Source organism: Balaenoptera borealis (genome assembly GCF_965194805.1).
Source record: "Balaenoptera borealis genome assembly, chromosome: 6".
Taxonomy (NCBI): domain Eukaryota; kingdom Metazoa; phylum Chordata; class Mammalia; order Artiodactyla; family Balaenopteridae; genus Balaenoptera; species Balaenoptera borealis.
Genome location: NC_138863.1, coordinates 91,838,204 through 91,859,514, shown reverse-complemented (window position 1 = coordinate 91,859,514; position 21,311 = coordinate 91,838,204). Strand labels below are relative to the sequence as shown.

The 21,311-nt window shown below is 38.4% G+C and overlaps 1 protein-coding gene across 1 annotated transcript in view; it reads left to right on the top strand.

Moving 5' to 3' along the window:
• Positions 1–20,530, top strand: part of HNMT (histamine N-methyltransferase) — a 36,816-nt gene extending 16,286 nt beyond the window's left edge. Inside the window, exons 3-6 of the mRNA XM_082395827.1 lie at positions 7,611–7,718; positions 8,771–8,901; positions 12,404–12,497; positions 19,819–20,530. Coding sequence (XP_082251953.1) covers positions 7,611–7,718; positions 8,771–8,901; positions 12,404–12,497; positions 19,819–20,174 — 689 coding nt within the window. The 3' untranslated portion in view covers positions 20,175–20,530. The remainder of the gene's footprint in view (positions 1–7,610; positions 7,719–8,770; positions 8,902–12,403; positions 12,498–19,818) is intronic.
• Positions 20,531–21,311: the final 781 nt, after the last annotated feature.

Below are 21,311 nucleotides of genomic sequence, written 5' to 3'. Positions count from 1 at the left end.
TAATCCCCTTCCTGTGACTCTCCAGCTATTTTAATATTCTACTCTTGTCTTTCCATACTGACAGAACTGCCTCCATACTGAGGCTCCCAGGGGGGGAGAGGGGGAGAGGGAGAGAGAGAGAGAGAGAGAGAGAGAGAGATTGAGAGAGAAAGGAAAGAGAAGGGATCTCGTCAAGAATCTTTTATCTTTTACACTACAGCTCAGAATCAGATTGTTCTTGTTCTGGTTGCAAACCCATAGCTGAAATTATTTTTCATCACTAAGCAGAGAGTTATCTGGGCAATTTTTCTCCCTAGAAACAATTTTTTTGTGCCTGATATTCTAGTAGAGGGAAAAAGGAAGATCGTAATCTTAATGCAACTGTAATAGAATAAAATTTTTCCTGCTGATAATCTGAAGAATTCACATATATTTTGATATTAGAAATGAAGCAAGAATAGATGGAAATCAAATGGCTGGAGATAACTTGACCAGTCTTTAATCCTCCATTTTCTTGGCCTGGAGGATGTTCTTCTTTGGGGCAGCCCCAGGGTTCTCAAGCTGGGCTTTGTGTTTCATTGAATGTAGCTCAGTCAGAAAGACAAGCCATCATGAATACATGATGAGTGCTCTTTCACAGTGTCATTTTATTATGGAGCTGCCCATTTAGAAAGGCAAATCTTCATTTCCTTCTTTCCCAGTCTCCTTCAGCCTTCTCTTAAATGTCACCTTTTCCTGGAGGCTTACATGACAACCCAACTGAAAATCACAGAGCTTCCCCTCATGGCTTCCCCTAGCTAGTTTTTGCCTTGGTTTTCTCCATGGGACTTATCATCATCCATAACGGTTGGATGTTTTTGTCTATTTTATTCATTGCTGTATCTCCAATGATTAGAACCTAGCATTTAGTAGGTGCTTAAAAATATTTGTTGACTTAATGTATAATAACTTCAATTTATGTAATTATTACTATATATCATGAACTGTGGTAAATTATCTCCATATAATGCCTTTAACATTCAGCGTGACCCTGAAGAGTAGACCATATTATCCCTAATTTACAGATATGCAATTTAAAGGGCAGAGATATTAACAAATTTGCATAAGATATTTCTAGTGAATACAAAATTTGAGTTCAATTTTCTCTATAGCCTCTAACTTTTCCTTTTCATATATTTTTTTTTCCTTTTTAATCAAATGACCTCGGGTTTTAAGCAAAAAGGCAACATTCCTCTGCTATCTCATGAAATATATCCTTGAAGTTCAGGGAGTGGAGAAAAGTTGTCTGGAAGAGAATATCCCCACCTTTTCCCTGTTTTTGAACTTTTTAAGTTCCACTGTCAGAGGTTTCAATTATATGTCGCTCTTCAAATATAGGTATGATGCATTTAAAATATGGCCCATATGAAAGCAAGATATTATAACCACAAAAATATCTGACTGTGAAATTAAGTAAAACACTCAACTTAGGTCAGAAAGGAGACATGGGAAGTCATTCTATAGTTGTAGCTGATTTGAGGGACGGAGTAGTACAAAGGAAAGAGATTTGCAAGGAAGGAGATTTTAAAAATTTAGTTTTCATTTAACTTCCCAAATCAAAAAGTCAGGATAGAAAATAACACAGGAGTGAACAGAACAGAAAAAAAAAACAAACACCCACAACCCAGCCTAACAGAAAAAAAAAAAAAAAAAAAAAACCCACAACCCAGCCTAATAGAAAATAATTTTTGATTCATGCTGACACATGTTTGGATTTTCCTAACTTTGCTCAAGCTCCACATATTGATCAACTGAGAAAATCAGTTACATCATCATAAAATGCCCAGACTCCAAAATCATTAATTTGGTTTGCTAGTCACAAAAGGGGGTGCGGGAGGGAAGGAAAGAAAAGAAAAAAAAAAAGAAGGATGGTATACTGGAAAGAGTTTGCTTAATCCCTATAATTTTTCCATTTGTCACAGGAAATTTTGCAGATTTTGTTCCAAAGCTTTAGGGGGAAACATGTAATAGTAAGGCTTTAGTTAACTCAAACAACTGCTGGCCTAAAGGCTTCGGATGTCATCAGTAAGTAGTCTACAACTGCCAGAATTATGATCAAGCAATGCCTAAGGAGAGATCATATATGAAAGGAGACTGACTATAAAATGACTAAGTACTGCCTTATTCCTCTTAAATGTTGTTTTCTGGACCTGAAAGTTAAGATTTCCAGAAGGCTCTGCGATGCACAATAAAAGCAGCAGACTGCTGGCTTCCACGTTTCTTTTGTTTACCCCCGAATTTGTAGAGAATTTCTGAATTATTTGACTGATTCATTTCTAGTTTACTTTCCCCCATTCTTTTGGCATATTAGTTTGGCTTGGGTGCTCTTTAAAAGCCTTTACAGGGCACTTAATGTCTGATACTGGAACACATTCATAATGTTATGGCTCCTATTCAGAAGGATTCAGCCGAGAAAGAACAAATGATCTTCTTTCTTTCTTTTTTTTTTTCATTGTTTGAATCTCTTTACTGCTGGCTCATGGTACTATAGGGTCTGATAACCCCTCACATGCTTTTCAGTGATTAACGATCAACCTGCTCAGTTGCTTAATCTAGCATTTTAGAGTCCTTGATACTTTTTAACAAACTCATTGGAATCAAGCCTTTGCTAGTGAATAAAATAAGTGAATTAAAGCACTAATTCAGGATCAGGGAACACAAGGTTTTATCTGTGTTGCCAACTCCAGTCAAATAACTGGCAGCTTCTGTCTGATGGGTTCTGATGCTACTGCTAGGCTCTGTGAGAAAGACTACGAAGGTAGTTAGTGATGTGTGGAAGAGTTCATGCCTAAGAGTCAGTCAGATGAAGTGAGGCAGTGAGGGGAGAGACTTCCTGGCAGAGGAGAGAGCGCAGGCAAAATGTATGGAAGAGTCATGATGTCAATGGGGGGGCGAGGGGGAGAGCGCAGCCTAGAAATACAAGAAATTCAGGGTTCCTAGAGACAAGAGTTTCAAAATATGAAGTTGTGAGAGATGAGAATAAGAAAGCAGACAAGGTGGTCTGTGCTCAGTTAAGGAGTTTGGACTTAATCCAGTTGATTAGTCATTAGAAGGTTTTAACCTCAGAAATATTGGGCTTGCTTATTAGCTCAGGGTTTTAAATGGTTGTTGTAGTGATGGCTTTGAGGGAGACCAAGTTCAGCAGAGACAGGCTGAATTTTTAGGTTATTATTTTAGTATTCCAAGAGATAGGTAATTTGGGCCTAAACAAGGACATTGCTAGTATGGATGGAAAAGAGAAAGTAATGAAACATATAGCAGGAAAACCTACAGGTGGCCAGGGAGGGAAGATGAAGAAAAGAGCAAAGCTTGGATGTCTGGATGGAAAGTAAACAGTATAGGTGATGTATCAAGAAAATATTTGTAACTAAATTTATTTAGAACTGAATGCTAAATGTTTAGACTGTAATACTACAGAACATCCGAACTACCTCTCTACTGCCTCTCTTTTTTGGGGGAAAGAGGCTCATATAAATCATTTTTTAAAATGCATTTCTCTTATTTCTGAGTGATACAAGAATGCAAACTACATATGGTATGAGATCAAGGAATATATTGTCTTATGGGAGATCTCTCTCTCTCTCTCTCTCTCTATATATATATATATATATATATAATCTCACAATAAGAAATAATAGAGTCTGTTATAAATAACAAACATAACACAGAAAATAAGTGCCTTATGAGCATGGTGACATTGTTTATTGTCAAACCCAGGATACTTTTAAGAGTGAGAGTGGGAGGGAGTGAGTAAAAGGAGTAAAATTATTACAGTTTTTTAAAATATTTATTTATTGAACAAATTGTTTTTATTATATCAGTCAATTTATAAAACAGTTCTTTTATGTCATCAAAAAGTTTACAAATAACAAATGTTGGCAAGGATGTGGAGAAAAGGGAACCCTAGTACACTGTTGGTAGGAATGTAAATTGGTGCAGCCGCTATGGAAAACAGTATGGAGATTCCTCAAAAAACTAAAACTAGAACTATCAAATGATCCAGAAATTCTACTCCTGGGTATATAGCCAAAGAAAACAAAAACACTAATTCAAAAAGATACATGCACCCCAATGTTCACAGCAGTATTATTTACAATAGCCAAGATACGGAAGCAACCTAAGTGTTCATCAACAGTTGAATGGATAAATAAGATGTGATACATATATCACCATGGAATATTACTCAGCCATAAAAAAAGAATGAACTTCTGCCATTTGCAACAACATGGATGGACCTAGAGGGTATTTGTGCTAAGTGAAATAAGTCAGACAGAGAGAGACAAATATTTGGTTATCACCTATACGTGCAATCTAAAAAATAAAATGAAAGAATGAATATAACAAAACAGAAACAGACTCAAAGAGAACAAACTAGTGGTTACCAGTGGGGAGAGGAAAGGGGGGAGGAGCAAGATAGGCACAGGGGATTAAGAAGTACAAACTACTATGTATGAAGTAAATAAGCTATATTGTACAACAGCACAGGGAATATAGCCAATATTTTATAATAACTACATATGAAGTATAATCTATAAAAATTTTGATTCTGTTGTACACCTGAAAACTAATATAATATTGTAAATCAACTATATCTCAATACAAAAAACTTTAAAATATAGTTATTTTTAAAAAAGTATTTTCAAAAATAAAATTGCAGTGATAATATTTTGTTAAAAATTAAAGAAACTTGGGAAACAAAACCAGATGGGACATTAGCACCAGGAGCAAGTGCAACTGTCCCTGGCAAACAAGAAGTGTGGTCACCTGACTTATGGAGTCAGAACTGCATTTTATGTGCTACCCCCTGAGGAAATAATTTCATTATCTCCTCTTGTTGTTCATTCATTTCTGCTAGGGACCCAGCAGTGAATGCACAGAAGGTTCGTGTCCACACGTGCGCTCACGCTCTATAGAGGTTGTTACGTGAACCTATGGGTTCCGAGTCTCCACTGCAATTCTAGCACTGTGTCCTCTGTCATTGCCATAGGAGGCGGGACTGGGTGGCTCTATGGTAGAACATTCTGCAGGTTGGGAAAGGGACAAGATTGGAATGAGCCCTGGGGATGTGCTAGATACATTCTTCCATTTGGGTAGATCCCACTATCTGAATTTTAAATGTTGGATTTGGGAGCCTCAGAATTAATGATTTTTTTAATCTAAAATATATGGCTAGGCGCATAGCACAGGGAGATCAGCTCGGTGCTTTGTGACCACCTAGAGGGGTGGGATAGGGAGGGTGGGAGGGAGGGAGACGCAAGAGGGAAGAGATATGGGGATATATGTATATATATAAAACTGATTCACTTTGATATAAAGCAGAAACTAACACACCATTGTAAAGCAGTTATACTCCAATGAAGATGTTAAAAAAATAATAATAGTAAAATCATTGCATGTTAATAGAAAAAATAAAATAAAATAAAATATATGGCTAGGCTGATAGAGGCAAGAACAAAACTTTTGGCCTCTGGGCCTTTGGGGCAAGCTGGAATCTATTTCTCATTAGCCCACAGATTTTCCTATCAACCTTTTGCCTTAGTTATCTTTTGTACCCTCCAAAAATAATTACTGTAGAGAAAAACTTCCTATGTCCTTTTAGTATTTGGTGTTTTCCTATTTCTTAGTATGAAATTGTTAGAAAAACAAACACTTCAGAGTCAGACAAGTATGCCTTAAACTTTAGGCACATTAATGTCCCCTCAGTGTCAAATTACTCAAATCACCTTATCTAGTTGGGAACAATACTGTGGCGTTTGTGATAGCATTGTGGTCAGAATTAAGTGAGATGTTTCAAGTCAAGTGCCTAGCACAGTGTTTGACAAATAATAGGTGGCCAATAAATGACGGCTAGAATAATGATTAAGGAAGGACTAAAAGGTGTCAGGTTGGTGGGGCCGGCTTTGGAGAAAACTGTCACATAGGCTTCTTCATCCTCTGTTTCAGCTTCCTTCCCATATCTTCTCCCCCCTAATCCCCACTGTCTCCCATTACCAGTACTTGGGACTCTCATTATACCATTAGACGGCCCTCTTTCCCTAGCCCAGCATCTTTTGTTCCTGATTTATCTTCCTCATCTCCTTCTTTTCAGACCTCTCAGTCTTATGACCTATGCTTTTTTCGCCCGCCATATCTAACCTTGGAAAGGTTCTGTTAATGCCATTTATGCCAAAATGTTAAAGACTAATGTCATTTTCATATGCTAGTCTTGCCAGCACATAAGTCTGTTTTAGTGAAGGTCAACATCATAACTAAGAGAATAAAAGTGCAAACTTAATTTGGAGGCATCAGTAATAGGGAAAGAAGAGAGATTTTTAAAGAGAGGGACTCAATGATAACGATAAAAATAATGAACAGCTAACATTTATTAGGTGCCAACTCTATTTTGCACTGTGCTTTATATGCATTGCCTCATTTAATCCTCTCACCCAATAAATTATGTACTATTAATACTGCTGTTTTTCTGATGAGGAAAATGCACCTTGGAGAGATAAAGCAAATTTCCAAAGGTCATAATACCAAGTAAGCGAATCAGACAGGTTTGGAACTCAAGTCTATCCAACTTACCATCATCTTATCTCTCTTACATAGTCACCTGCAGACTAAATTTCCATCAGGGCAGGTATCTATTTGCTCCTCTTACCATCATTTGCTAGAGCCTAGTGTAGTGCCTGGTACATAGTAAGTAATCAATTAATCATTGGTGCATGAATTAATGCATAAATATCTATTCTGCCATAACTTCCTCTCCATTTACCTCTCTGGGATCACCTCTTGCATGGAGGCACGGCCTTGCCTAACATTGCAAAACTCTGAATTGCCAGTAGTCCCACATATACGATTCTGTTTCCTGACTTCCTGTCCTCTCTACCTGCAATTCCCACTTCCCCAGAAGGCCCTGGGCTAACTTCCACTTACCCTGTAACAAAGAGCTCAGGAGTGATCTGCCATGAAGCTTTCCCTCTCTCTGGCCTCTCCTCCTATCCTCCCCCTCGCTGTCTCCTTTCTCCTTCCCACCTTGGTCCAACCCAGTCAGGGTTCTTTCCATGTCTGTCTATACCACTAGACCATGGTGTTTTTGAGGGCACATGTCTGATATACCTTTTTATCCTTTTTTATACCTGATATATTTTGTATTTGACATATTTCTTGTATGCATCTGGCCTAGCCTAATTTATCAATTCTTTGGCGTGTTTTTTTCATACTTAACATCTCTGAAATTGATATACATCTTCCCATTGATGAAATCTTAAAATTATAATTGACGGTGTTTTTTCTGATTTAGGGATATAAAAAGAAGGGCTGTTTGCATCCTATAATGAAGGGCATCTTAGACTTACTGTAATATAATAATAGATATTAAATAAAGGCTATATGAATGAATGAATGAATAGCAATCATAGCCCTCCTCAAATCACATTATTATTCCTACTTACAACTTAGCTGTTTTGCATCGTAGACATTGTGGCAGGGCAACAGCTGAGTAGTATTCTTTATTTACGCTGGGCTTTCCTAGAGATAATAAACTCGTTCAGATTATTCTTAATCATTTCTTTCTGGACTGAGGTGATCTGTTCCCTATGCTTTTCTTCCAGGTGAAATTGATCTTCACATCCTCTCCAAAGTGCAGGCTCAATACCCAGGAGTTAGTATCAACAATGAAGTTGTTGAACCAAGTGCTGAACAAATCACCAAGTACAAAGGTACTTGTAATCCATGGTGCTGTATATCAAATTCTATTCTGAAAGGCCTGTCATCCCAAATGCGTCCCTTCAATCATTAACAACATAGCTGCTGTGGTATGTTCTTTGTAAGCCTATTGAGAGAAGAACCTGATTAATTTGTTTTCTTGGCAGGAATGACTAAACATCTCAGAATATAAATAGTGATTAGAATCCCCCCCCCCTTTTTTTTTTTTTTTTTACTGACTCTCCATCCCTCCCCTGGTCATCAACTATTATTTTTGATATTTATTCTTAGAGACAGAGTCATTAATTCATTCAGAGGTATTTAAACAGAATCCCTGCCCTTAAAGAGCTTACGTTTCATTGCTTACAGCAGGAATCAGGAAACTTTTCTTTAAAAAGGGCCAAATAGTAAGTATTTTAGACTTAGAAGGCCACATGGTCTCTGTCACAACTAATCAGCTCTGCCACTGAAGCCCAAAAGCAGCCATAGACAATACATACACTAATGAGTGTGGGTATGTTGCAATAAAACTTTATAAACACTAAAATTTGAATTTTATATCATTTTTACCTATCATGAAGTATTATTCTTCTTTTGATTTTGTTCACCCATTTAAAAGTGTAATGGCACAAGATATGAAAGAAGCATGAAATCAGAAAGTAGTGTACATTTTTAGCTTGCAGTCTATTTAAAAATAGGTGGTGGGAAGATACGGCCCATGCCATGGTTTGCTGATTCCTGAGTTACAGAATCATATCACCTGTCTTACATCAATTTTCCATTGATAAAATTCACCAGTTGATTTCCCATTAACACTGAGATAATAGTACCTATGTCTGATCAGGATTCTCATAATTATTTCTTATTGACTCCATTCTCTAATTTTATTTAACACTAATGGAAAAACTAGGATGAACTCTTTGGTCTTCTGGAGATTTATAAAGAAGAAAAATGTGCTTTATATCTGTTATGTATATAACACTGATTGCATTACAATTCTAAATGGAAATGGGTTCCGAATTTGCAGTTAAAATTGATGGTGTGCCACCTTTTCTCCGTATTTTAGAGCTTGTAGCCAAGACATCAAACCTCGAGAACATAAAGTTTACTTGGCATAAGGAGACATCATCTGAATATCAAAATAGAATGATGGAGAAAAAAGAACTTCAGAAGTGGGACTTTATTCATATGATTCAGGTAAGAAATATTTATTGTTATATACTCTCAGAAGAAAGATTTTTCAGAAATATTTCAGAGTACCCAATATTTTAACTTTAAAAAGAAAAATGAAAATCTGATTTCTGATTTTACAAGTGACCATTATCTGTCCAAACTGAAGTTAAAGATGTTGACAATACTAAGAGATTCTCTGTAACATTTAAAAAGCCAGTTTTCTCTATGCAAAATACCCCCATAGTTACTGATTTTTTTTCAATGCTGGCTTAACTTTTGTGGGATTGAAAGTTCATAGATAGTAGAGTGTAACACATCCTAACACAATTCTCCAGTAACTCTAATGGTCTGGATGGACCAACATCCCAGAGTTTTTCTGAATCCTCTTGCTTTTGCCTTCTTTTGATGACCTGGCTCGTGTGCACATGACAGAAGGGCAGGCTAGGTGATTTCTCAGGTCAACAAAGTGTTACTGACATTAGTCAGTCATTAAATAGGAATTTATTTCCATGGTCCAGCACTGATAGTGTATTTCCTAGAAATACGATAGTGTATTTCTTGGAAAGGGGGAGACAATTCAGTAGGTGGTATGGGGACATACTTCCAGAGGTCACTAACGTATCTGGATAGCATATAGGTGTATAGGCTTTGGGTGTTGGCTACCATTAGAAGATGTGTATATTTTAGAAATACCATGATAAACAACAAGATGCTTTTTGCTTTCTATAGTCCACAAGCACAGTCATCCCACAGGAATAAAGTTTTTAAAATCATTGGAAGAAATGACTCCAAGATCAGCATACCCAGGCAATCCTACATCTTTGCTTTCTTAGCGGACAAAATCTTTTACCTATAAGGGAGTGCTTAACATTGCTCAGCAAACCAATGTTTCTCTACTAGACTTACTTTCCCACCTTCTCATACAGCTGGCCCTTGAACAACACAGGTTCGAACTGCGTGGGTCCACTTATATGTGGATTTTTTCAATAATAAATGCTACATGACTGGATGCAGAACCCCAGAAACAGAGAAACTGCATATAGGGAGGGCCAACTCTATGTTACGTGTGAATATTTGCGCACAGAGTGTTGATGCCCCTAACCCCTGCCTTGTTCAAGGGTCACCTGTATAACTATTTCATACCTCCCTCTGTCTCCTTACACCTCCTGTAATCCCTCCCCCACCACTCATTTCCAACTGATGACCTCACTTCCCATTCTGTGGCAGAAAGAGAAACCATCAGGTAGAAAATCATCTTTCACTCTCCAAATTTACAAACATAGCTGCACCTGTATGCACCATGTCTTTCTTTCCTCTTATTACAAAAGCCTCCCTTTATCAAAAGCCAATCCCTCCACATATGCTCCAGATCCCATTCTTATAAAATTCTTATATAATGTTGCAGCTTCAGAGATCATTCTCCAGTTTCTCTCAAAAGCTCCACGTTTGTTCTTTCTTTCTTTTATTTATTTATTTATTTTAACCCATTTCTTTAAATATCTCAGTGTTTGAAGAGTGTTGGCTTTTAAAACACAGTAATTAGGAATGGATTAGTGCTTATATTTAGCGACAGTTAATAGACACTATCATTTTTTTTATTATTATTTATTTATTTATTTTATTTTTTTTAATCTGTGTTGGGTCTTCATTGCTGTGCGAGGGCTTTCTCCAGTTGCGGCGAGCGGGGGCCACTCTTCATCGCGGTGCGCAGGCCTCTCACTATCGCGGCCTCTCTTGTTGCGGAGCACAGGCTCCAGACGCGCAGGCTCAGTAGTTGTGGCTCACGGGCCCAGTCGCTCCGCGGCATGTGGGATCCTCCCAGACCAGGGCTCGAACCCGTGTCCCCCGCATTGGCAGGCAGACTCTCAACCACTGCGCCACCAGGGAAGCCCTGTTCTTTCTTTCTTATAGCAACTCTGCTTCCTTTGCATTACTGCTCTGTTCCTCTCCATCTACTCTGCATTTTTCTGTGCTATTTCTCTTTTCATTGCTCCTAACAGTCCTAGCGTTCTCATGACATCCTTCAACTTAATATTCATAATCAACTGCAGAGATTCTATGTCTATTAGATCAAATTTCAGAGCACCTGCTATGACCCACCTCCTCTTTTCAGCCAGGTCATGTCACGGACTGTTAGCCATCCTGTGGATTAGCTGCATCTGGGTGCCTGTCTATGCATGGTCCCTGTGATGAACAGCATGGAGTGACACGATGCTAAATATGGCCCGTGATACTGCACAAGTCGTGTGCAGCTCCGTTGTATTGCGTTCATTTGTGTGAGAGGGGCATAGCTTAGGTTGCTTTTGCTTTATGCAATAAATTCTATCATGGCATCTACATAAAACATTGAATTCTTGTTTAAGAGAGCTGAAGATGAGACGTTAAGAAGTGTCTCTGGGGGTAGATTCCAGGGATGTAAGTCCTTAGGGAAAACTTTCTACTGCCAATGTTTAATTCCAAGCTCTATCTGTGTTGGGTGGAAAGACCTCTCCCTGCACTTCACCAGAGATGGTTCAGTTATTAAAAACGGGTGGGCTTACTTCACTCTGGGTCAGAAAGAGAAAAACAGATACTGTATGCTAACACATATATATGGAATCTAAAAAAAAAAAAAAAAAAGCTACTGATGAACCTAGTTGCAGGGCAGGAATAAAGAGGTAGACATAGAGAATGGTGTTGAGGACACGGGGTGGGAGGGCAAAGCTGGGGCGAAGTGAGAGTAGCATCGACATACATACACTACCGAATGTAAAATAGTTGGCTGGTGGGAAGCAGCCGCATAGCACGGGGAGATCGGCTGGGTGCTTTGTGACCACCTAGAGGGGTGGGATAGGGAGGATGGGAGGGAGGGGATATGGGGACATATGTATGCGTATGGCTGATTCGCTTTGTTGTGCAACAGAAACTAACACGGTATTGTGAAGCAATTATACTTCAATTTAAAAAAAAAAAAAGGGTGGGCTGACTCCTAGCACCCTGGGACCATGCATGTAACTTTAGGCTTTATCCAGTCCATTTCCCTAGAGAATCTGTCAACATCAAAGCCTGTCACATTTTCCATGATTTTAAAAAAAGCATCTGTGAGCCTATGGTGAAGCTAGTGCAAAGGGCTTAATTTTAAAGCAACGCTCCATGAAATGGAATGTTTTTACGGTTCCAGCACCATTTTTGCCCAGAACTACTAAAACTCACAAAATATAGAGTGAGCATTAGAATTCACTGCCCCCATGTGGAATGCAGACTGTCTCGAGCTATAAATGTCTGTGTTAATGAAGCCAGAAAGAGTAAAGTTTAAGCTGTTTGACTCTAGTTGAGTAAATACCATAGTTTCCCCTCTCCCCAAATATTTTCTCACACTATTATTCTATCTCTATATGTAACATCGTTAATTTTTAAATTTCTTAAGTGTTTTGTTGAATAAAAATCCACTCAACTTGAACATCAAACCTTCTAGTGAGTATTCAGTCCAAGCAACAAAGACGTTGACATAGTAAAGCATCTCGTTTCTCTCTTCCTTCATTTCTAGATGCTGTATTATGTAAAAGACATCCCAGCCACCCTGAAATTCTTCCATAGTCTCTTAGCTACCAGTGCTAAGATTCTCATTGCTGTTGTGTCCGGTAAGTTATTTTCCTTCAGCCTGAATTTTAAAACAGTGATAGCGCATGGATGGATGTGTTTGAAGGCAGCTGGTATATTTCATCTTCATTATGAAATTCTTGATTTGGCTTCTGATCAGGGTCAATTAATTAACACAGTATTAGGAAAGTCCTTCACAACAGCTTTCAATTTAGGAGTTCCAGTGGAATTAAATGTCTGTTTACTTCTTTCTCTCGGGAAAATATATCCTTGTTGTCTCTATATAAAAAATATTCATTTAACATACAGCAGATACAACTGATAGGAATGTTTTTAACGAGACTAAAAATAGTAAATATATCTATTTACCTCCTTTTTGTCCCTGGAATGTCTCTTTCTCTTCTGTGATGTTTATTAATAAATATCAATAAAATAAAGGTTTAAATATTTGGGACACTATCATATTTGATTAATTTGCATTTCTAGAGCCACTATCAATGTTGTTCATTTAGGTTTTCTCAAATAACTATCAAAAATAGTTCACTTGTTTTGTTTTGTCGTGTTATTTTCCAAAGAAGGCATTTGATCATGTCACGTTGTTTCCAATGATACAATAAGTACCACACGGAGAACATAAGTAAACAGATCAGCAAATGAAACACTGACATTGCTGCATTCATTAATTCATTACTTCTTTCATTCAGCAGCCTTTGTGGATTGTCCACACACTGCTAGGCAGGTTCACTCCCCGTACACAGCAGCCTCTATCTCCCTCAGCTTATACCAGACCCCGTACTCAGAAACCATAGGTCACAAAATTCATTTATTTTTTTTTTCCTTTATAAATGTATTTATTTATTTATTTTTGGCTGCATTGGGTCTTCGTTGCTGGCCGTGGGCTTTCTCTAATTGCTACGAGCGGGGGCTACTCTTCGCTGTGGTGCGCGGGCTTCAGTAGTTGTGGCGCCGGAGCTCAGTAGTTGTGGCTCACGGGCTCTAGAGCGCAGGCTCAGTAGTTGTGGTGCATGGGCTTAGTTGCTCCCCAGCATGTAGGATCTTCCCGAACCAGGGCTCGAACCCGTGTCCCCTCCATTGGCAGGCGGATTCTCAACCACTGTGCCACCAGGGAAGTCCCCAAGTATTCTTAAATATGAGGAATGGCTTTAAGGATGGCAAACACAGCTGTTGCCTATAATCCTGGGTTTGAACTCATGTGGGAGTTTGGCAAATGAGAGTTCCTGTACACAACCTCTTCTCTAAGGGAACATTTGATATACTATTTTTATCTCAGTTTAGTGAAAAATACTCATTTGTGTGGGAGAGTTCTATCTTACCATTTAGAAGGGCTTCTGTAAACTGGATGTTTCCCACCAACCTCTCTCTAAATTAGGACACTTGGGTAAAGCACTCTGTACTGCATTTAGGAATGCAGAAGTAAATTTAGTTATCAACACTGAGGGCAGTCTATTCTTGATAATCTGTATCAATAATAAAGAAACAGTGTTGCAGGCAGAAATAGCAATTCATCCAGTAGTCATATATGTTTGATTTTAGGATATATTTCATATCAAATGCAGATCCACTGTTATATATATTTCGTTTATGCTTAAATATTTTCAGAAGTCAAGTATTTGAGTGTCAGAAGGCAGCTCTCTATGAGTATATGCCTACCAATAAGAAAAAGCCAGCCTAAGGTTTAGAAAGTGGCATGAGCAGTCTACAAGCAACTGAGAATGGACTAAGTGCCCTTATGGATACAGTATTCTGCTGGCTACATCATGAATACGTTAATAGAATCCATGGTTTATTGGCATCAGGATATGTGCAAACCACAACAGGCCCAGTGAAATGCAGGAAGATACATAAAATCAAGAATGCTCAGGCACTTCCTAGCTGTGTGAACTTGGTCTGTGAGTCTTAGTTCATGCAAGGACTATTTCCAGATAATCATACCTACATAATATGGCAACTATGCATACATGTAGTTCACATGTACTATGTCTATATACTGTAGTTCACATGTACTATGTCTATATACATTCATGGGGGAAAAAAATCAAAGAAAGGCAGTAAAAGCACAAAAACCAGTTAGCTTCCATAAAAAAAGGTATTTTGAGTCAAAACTTATTCCTTCTGTAGTTTGACGGTGGAGATGTTTTACTAACTTTTTCAGCACACAGCTTACAATTTTTCATTACTGCGCACAGCGTGAGAGGCAGGTATCCCAAAGAGGAAAACACTGGTAACACACAACCCTCTTAACTCCCGTGCTTTTCCTAAGATACCAGCTCCTCACTTCCCCCTTCTACCCCTCTTATTTGTTACCTAGAGCAGTTTAACTCCCTTTTGCTCTGCCTCTCTGACCTAGATAAACCTGTGCACCTATAAACCCATCTTAACAACAGTATATTTCTCTGAGATAAATTCTGTTGGGCCCTCGGTGTACGGAAGTGCCTATGGGCTTCTTTTGTAAAAATAGCAAGAACTGCTTTGTCGCATTCATAAAACGGATACAAATATATGGGTCAACTTTCAGGAAAATAGAGCATGGTCAATTTCCAACAGTGAAAACAAAGTTAATCACAAGAACTTTCTAATCAGATTTGTTTTATATCGTTGTCAATTAACACGTGTTGAATTGATCCACATTTTTATTAGTCACTTTTTCATTTGATGATATCACTGCAAATCCCTATCTGCCAGACCAGTCTGTGGATAGCAGGCAAGTTTGGGAAAGCTCCCCAGGTCATCTGAGGTGCCTGATCAACTTCCTACCTTACCGCTGTAGAAAAACCATTACCCTGAACTACTTTCTCAGCCCCAACTATAATTCTTGAAACCCCATTCTTCATACTTGCCCAAAGAAAACATTCCTTAAACTTGAATATTACCCTAAAACTTGAAACACCTGCACCAAAATGGTTCACACTAGGCTCTGTTTTTATCACATTTGTTGCAGTCACTTTCTAAATGGAATTTGCTTCATAATTACCCAGAAGTGAAGAAGCCTGTTTGTGTATTTCCTTTCTTTCGGGGCAATATTGTCATCCATAGCCTCACTGCAACACAGCAAACTGAGTACTTGATGCCGACAGAGTCGGGCAAGCTTAGAACTAGTCACTAAGTTAAATTTCTAAGAACACTCATCAAGCCAGTATCTCACCTAAGCACATAATGGTATGTCTGGATTAACATCTTGCTCTAAAAGGTCATCTTAAATATGCCCCAGAGCTAAGGCTCCTGCCCGTCCATCCGAGTCAGACACTGACCTGTTACTGAACTGATGCGCTCTCTCTCTGAATAAACTAAATTATTCAGTTATTTGAGCACCATATGGACACCCATTTTTTTTTGCAATTTATTAGATTCTAAGATAATGAAATACGGGGTCAGTTTCTAGATTTAATTATGCAGGGCACCTAGCTTGGTTAAGGTGACAGAGGTATTCAGCATATTCAAACAGAGCCTACACTCTTGGTCCCAAGTTGGCTGCATAGGATAGTCGTGTAGATTTGGTTCATTCAGCTTTTGTTGAGCTCCTCTAGTTGGTCACTGCTAGGCTCTGGGGTTGCAAAGATGACTGTTACTCCTCTGCCTTTGAAAGGCTCCTAATCTAATGGAGGATTCAGACATGTACATACTTTCAAAAAGGTGCTAATTTCTGATCAGAGGCAGATAGGGAGTTTAAGGAGAGTTCCTGGAGAGCAGAAGCCTCTGCCTCTTATCTCTAGTTCCAGATCTTTGCAAAACCCTTGGCACCTAGAAGAAGACACCCAGTGAATGTGTTTGAATTGAACTGAATAATTGTTTATTATTTCTGCCTTATACGATCCCAACTACAACTAGTTCTGAATGTCCATTCAGAAAAAGATACCATGTTTTAGCTAACATGATAGACATGGAATCAGAAAATACAGAAAGTTCTGGAGATTTGAAGATGGATTTAATGAACAGGAATAAAAGACTCAATAAAGAAGATACACATACTCACAGGCACACAGTGCACACCAATAGGCAGACAAAAGCAATGAAGGGTAGGCAAGTGAAACTAATTAGGAAAAGGAAGAGAAATTGAAATCAGAATTAAATGACAGTATTTTTCTGGTCAGCCCGTTTGAATACATGCTGCTGGAGGGAACAGAGGCTTTCCTCTGGTTCCTAAGTATCCATTAAAGAGTTAGCCCAGCTCAGTAAATATTTATTTATTTATAACAAACAGAAGTTCCTGATTATAATGATAAACGATTTGATTTGGGGATGAAAAAAAAGAGAAATAAGAAGAGGTGGATTTTTGAAATGAGGAGTATCCCACACTAAAATAATGTTAGTGGCATGTTTTTCTCCAAATGTAGTAGCCAGGCTTTCGTTGAGAGAGTTGCTAATTAAAATGCAACTTATCTGGTTACAGGAGATTAGCCAGGAGATCCGTGACATTTTCTGTCCTGCCCTCTCCTTATCTAAGGAAGGAGGCAAATCATGGTGTGTTATTTTTAATACGGGGTGGGGGGGTGAGGGACCTGGTTTATATCATGTTGAAAACAAAAGTAACACCATATGTTGTGCCCACCGGGAGCCATTATGATAATGTATCAGTCAGAAAGTTTCTAATTGCTCAGCTCAGAAATGGCACTGAGTCACAGAACACTGACACCAGCAAATTCTCCGCAATTAGTGTTTGGTTCTTTTTTCTCTGCCAGGGTGAATGATAACAGAGCCTTTCCTCAACCACTGAAATATTTATTTTCTTGTAGTCTTGTTTGCAGGCAAATTCTTATTTAGACAGTCACTGTCTTTGGAATGAAAGATTTTTGTAGTACATGCTCATGACTCTCTTTTTTTTTTTCACTGAACTGAGGTTTTATTTTTTTCTGCTTCATTCCAATTCCACCTTCTTCTAGAGCTTATCCTGTAGTTATCATTCCCTCTTCTGAAATGTTAGTGGAACATCAATTATCTAGGCTATTTATTTATTTATTATTTACCATTTTCTGCCTTGGTTATTCTCTTTTGTTGAGTTAAATCAGGAGACTTTAGCCAAGCCCATGCATGAGGCCAACGCCCTATAATTATATGCAGAATTGTGTGGCTATATAGTGTTTGTATAGTTTTCTGGAGAGTCCGATTACTTTCATTACATCATAAAGGAGCTTTCGGAACCAAAACAGTTCACGCCTTTGAAATCTTAACTTTTAATCCTGGAAACTCATTGAGTTGTAAGTTCTCTCTTATATTGCTTTGGCCAAGTCCAACTTAATTTCATAAAACTTCAGCAGTGTTTACTATGTGCCAGTCATGGTTCTAAGTGCCTTACTTTATTAACTTGGTGAATCCTTGGAACAATCCTATGAAGATATTCTATTATTATCCCTGATTTATAGATGACAAAACTGAGGCACAGGTTCATAAAGCTAGTAAGAGGAAAAGCCAGGCTTCACACTCAGAAAGTCAGGCTTTAGAGACCACTCTTAATTGCTGCACATATCCACTATCTCTGTAATAGCCCAGTATTAGATGCGTATGTTAGAAAGTCCATAAATAGCTGTTCTTTTGTTTTGATTTATTAGTATTATTACAGATTTCTGAACAGCAAATTTGTCTTTTCACATTCTCAAGATTACAACCAGTGGAAATACATTATCAAAGTAATTCCATATAATATTCATTTATTTTGTAAGTACTTATTACACATCTGCCATGTGCTTACCACTGAGCAATGATTCACTTCAAATATCTCATTTAATACTTGCAGTTGCATTTGAGGTAATCTCTATCTTATAGATGAGAAAACTGAGCTTCTGAGAAACTAAATACCAAACCTCATCTCATTCATGAAGTGTCAGAACGGTCCAACCTATCTCTCCCACAGATGCTGTATCTCTTAGCTTCTACACTGGGCCAGGTTTTCAATTAAATACAACATACACTGCTAATATATCTTCTAAAGCTGGGGACAAAATTTTTAGGACTCAACCGAGCTGTTGCAGTGCAAGGCAGCATACTGTAATTGTACAGACATGAGAGGCTACCCCATCTTTGGTTGGGGTAAACTATCATTGTATTTGCTGTGCTCTTTCTTTCTATTTCAATTTTTACTCTTAGACCCTTTCCTCTGAACCAGACTAACATAAACAACTGCCTTCCTCCTATCACCACCTGAATGTCCAACGGGTATCTCAACCTTATGTTTCCAAAACCAGATGCCTGATAACACATTTAAAAATGTTCCTCCCTCATTCTTCCCATTTCCAATTATGGCAATTCTCTCTTTTCAGATGCTTGGGCCAAAACGACTGGGGTCATCACTGATTCTTTTCTTTCTTTCACTATCCAAATTATTATTGTTAACAATATCCAAATCATTGGCAAATGGCACTGGATCTAGGAGTGTAATATATAAAAAATTCAACCACTTCTCATCACCTCCAATCTTGCTGGTGCAACGTAACATCATCTAGCACCCAGATTATTGCAGTAGCTTTCTTACTGTCCTTCCTGCTCTGTCCTTACGCCCCTATAGTCTATTCTCAATAGAGAATAGCCCATCTGTGTGGCCAGAGTGACCTTATGAAAATGCAAATCAGGTTAAGTCACTCTAATATTGTGTTGTCCAATATGGAAGCCACAGTTGGCTACTGAAAGTGAAATGAATTAAGATGAAGTAACACTTAAAATTCACTTCCTTAGTCACACTAGCCACAGTTCACATGTTCCATAACCATAAAGTGGTTAGTGGCTACGATACTGGGCAATGCAAATATGGAACATGTCCAAGAGTCCAGAAAGTTCTATTAGACCACACTACAACAGCTTCTCATCTTTTTCCATACGATTTAGCACCCAATCTACTCCTCACCATCACCCATACAACCTCCTCTCCTTCCATGCTCCCCTCTGTTCACTCAATTCCAATCTCACTGGCTTCCTGGCTAGTTCTTAACACGCCAAGCCTGTTCCTGCTTCAGGTCCTTTGCAGTTGCTTTTCTCTCTACCTGGAGTAATCTCCTTTCTGATATCTGTGTGGCTTGCTGTCATGTCTCTGCTCAAATGTCACATTATTAGAGAGACTGTCTGCGACCACCTGATATAAAACAGCAACCCATCCAACTCTTCGATCCCCCTTATTCCTTGCTCTGATTTGTTTTTCATTAGCACTCTGCACCATCTGATATATGATTTATTTACTTATTTATTTAACTTTCTCTCCTCCCACCCCCTTCACTCCTTGAACTGAGCTACACAAAGGCAAGAATTTCTTTTTTTTTAAATTGACTGCTCTAGTCCAAGCATCTAGTGTACTGGTTGGCAGAGTAGGTAAAGGAAACGAAGAATAACTGAAAGCATGAATTTTGTTCTGTTGCACAGGAACCAGTAGCTGGAACAAGCTGTGGAAAAAGTACGGATCTCACTTACACCGGGATGAGCTCTGCCAGTATGTCACGTCATCTGACCTCATGCAGATGCTGGACAAGATGGGGATTAAGTATGAGTGTTATGACCTTCTGTCCACCATGGACATATCTGACTGTTTTATTGACGGCAATGAAAATGGAGACCTGCTTTGGGATTTTTTGACAGAAACCCGCAACTTTAGTACAACAGCACCACCTGATCTCAAAGCAGAAATTATGAAAGATCTGCAAGAGCCTGAATTCAGTGTAAAGAAAGAGGGAAAGGTCCTTTTCAATAACAGTCTGAGTTTCATAGTGGTTGAGGCATAAATATCCACCATGAGAATGTATTCAAAAGCTATAGTTTGAACAATTTTGATCATTCACTTATTTGTGTATTAAAATTATAAATATATCTCATAACATAAACAGAGCATTTTCTCTGATATGTAAAATCTAGAAAATCCCAAGATATTCTTGGACTTCCATGTGGAATCATATATGACACTGCTGGTCTTATCCCATCCCTTCTATCGGTAAAGAGACTACATGCTGTCTACATACCACATAATCTGGAAAAATGAGACAACTAAGTTTCACGGGCTTTACTGACAATAAAATCCTTTCCATTTGTTGATTATAATGGAATTTCTGGGAATACTAATAAAATATGTGCTATGGATTTTATTTATTTATTTATTTATTTATTTATTTATGGCTGTGTTGGGTCTTCGTTTCTGTGCGAGGGCTTTCTCTAGCTGCGGCAAGTGGGGGCCACTCTTCATCGCGGTGCGCGGGCCTCTCACCATCGCGGCCTCTCTTGTTGCGGAGCACAGGCTCCAGACGCGCAGGCTCAGTAATTGTGGCGCACGGGCCCAGTTGCTCCGTGGCATGTGGGATCTTCCCAGACCAGGGCTCGAACCCGTGTCCCCCGCATTGGCAGGCAGACTCCCAACCACTGCGCCACCAGGGAAGCCCTGTGCTATGGATTTTTAAAATACTAGTAAAGTATATGCTTATTGATACCTTGGACATTAAGAAAGCATATGTTTATTGATTTTTCCCCTTCTGTGAAGAAGTATTTCTCTATGTGCATTTGTTTATTGTAGTTTCTTATTCTTAATCTCTAATTAACTTAGTCATGTGTTGTCACTTCCTCCCACTTTGCCTTCTCTTTTAATTTTGTCTATGATTTTGTAGTGTTTTGTTTGTTTTCTGCCATACTGAAGTTTTTCTACTTTATTCAGTCAAACTTAGTTTTTTCCTTTTTTAATTCTGGACTTCTGACACATTTTAAAAGGCCTCCTAAAACCAAGGTTTTAGAATATTAACATATTTAATCATAATAATTTTATAATTTCACTGTAAAAAAATCTTTGATATGTTTGAAGTTTACATAAGTATCAAGAGTGAGTTGAGAACAAGCTGATTTTCTTCAAAAAGAAAACCATCTATATCAACACAATT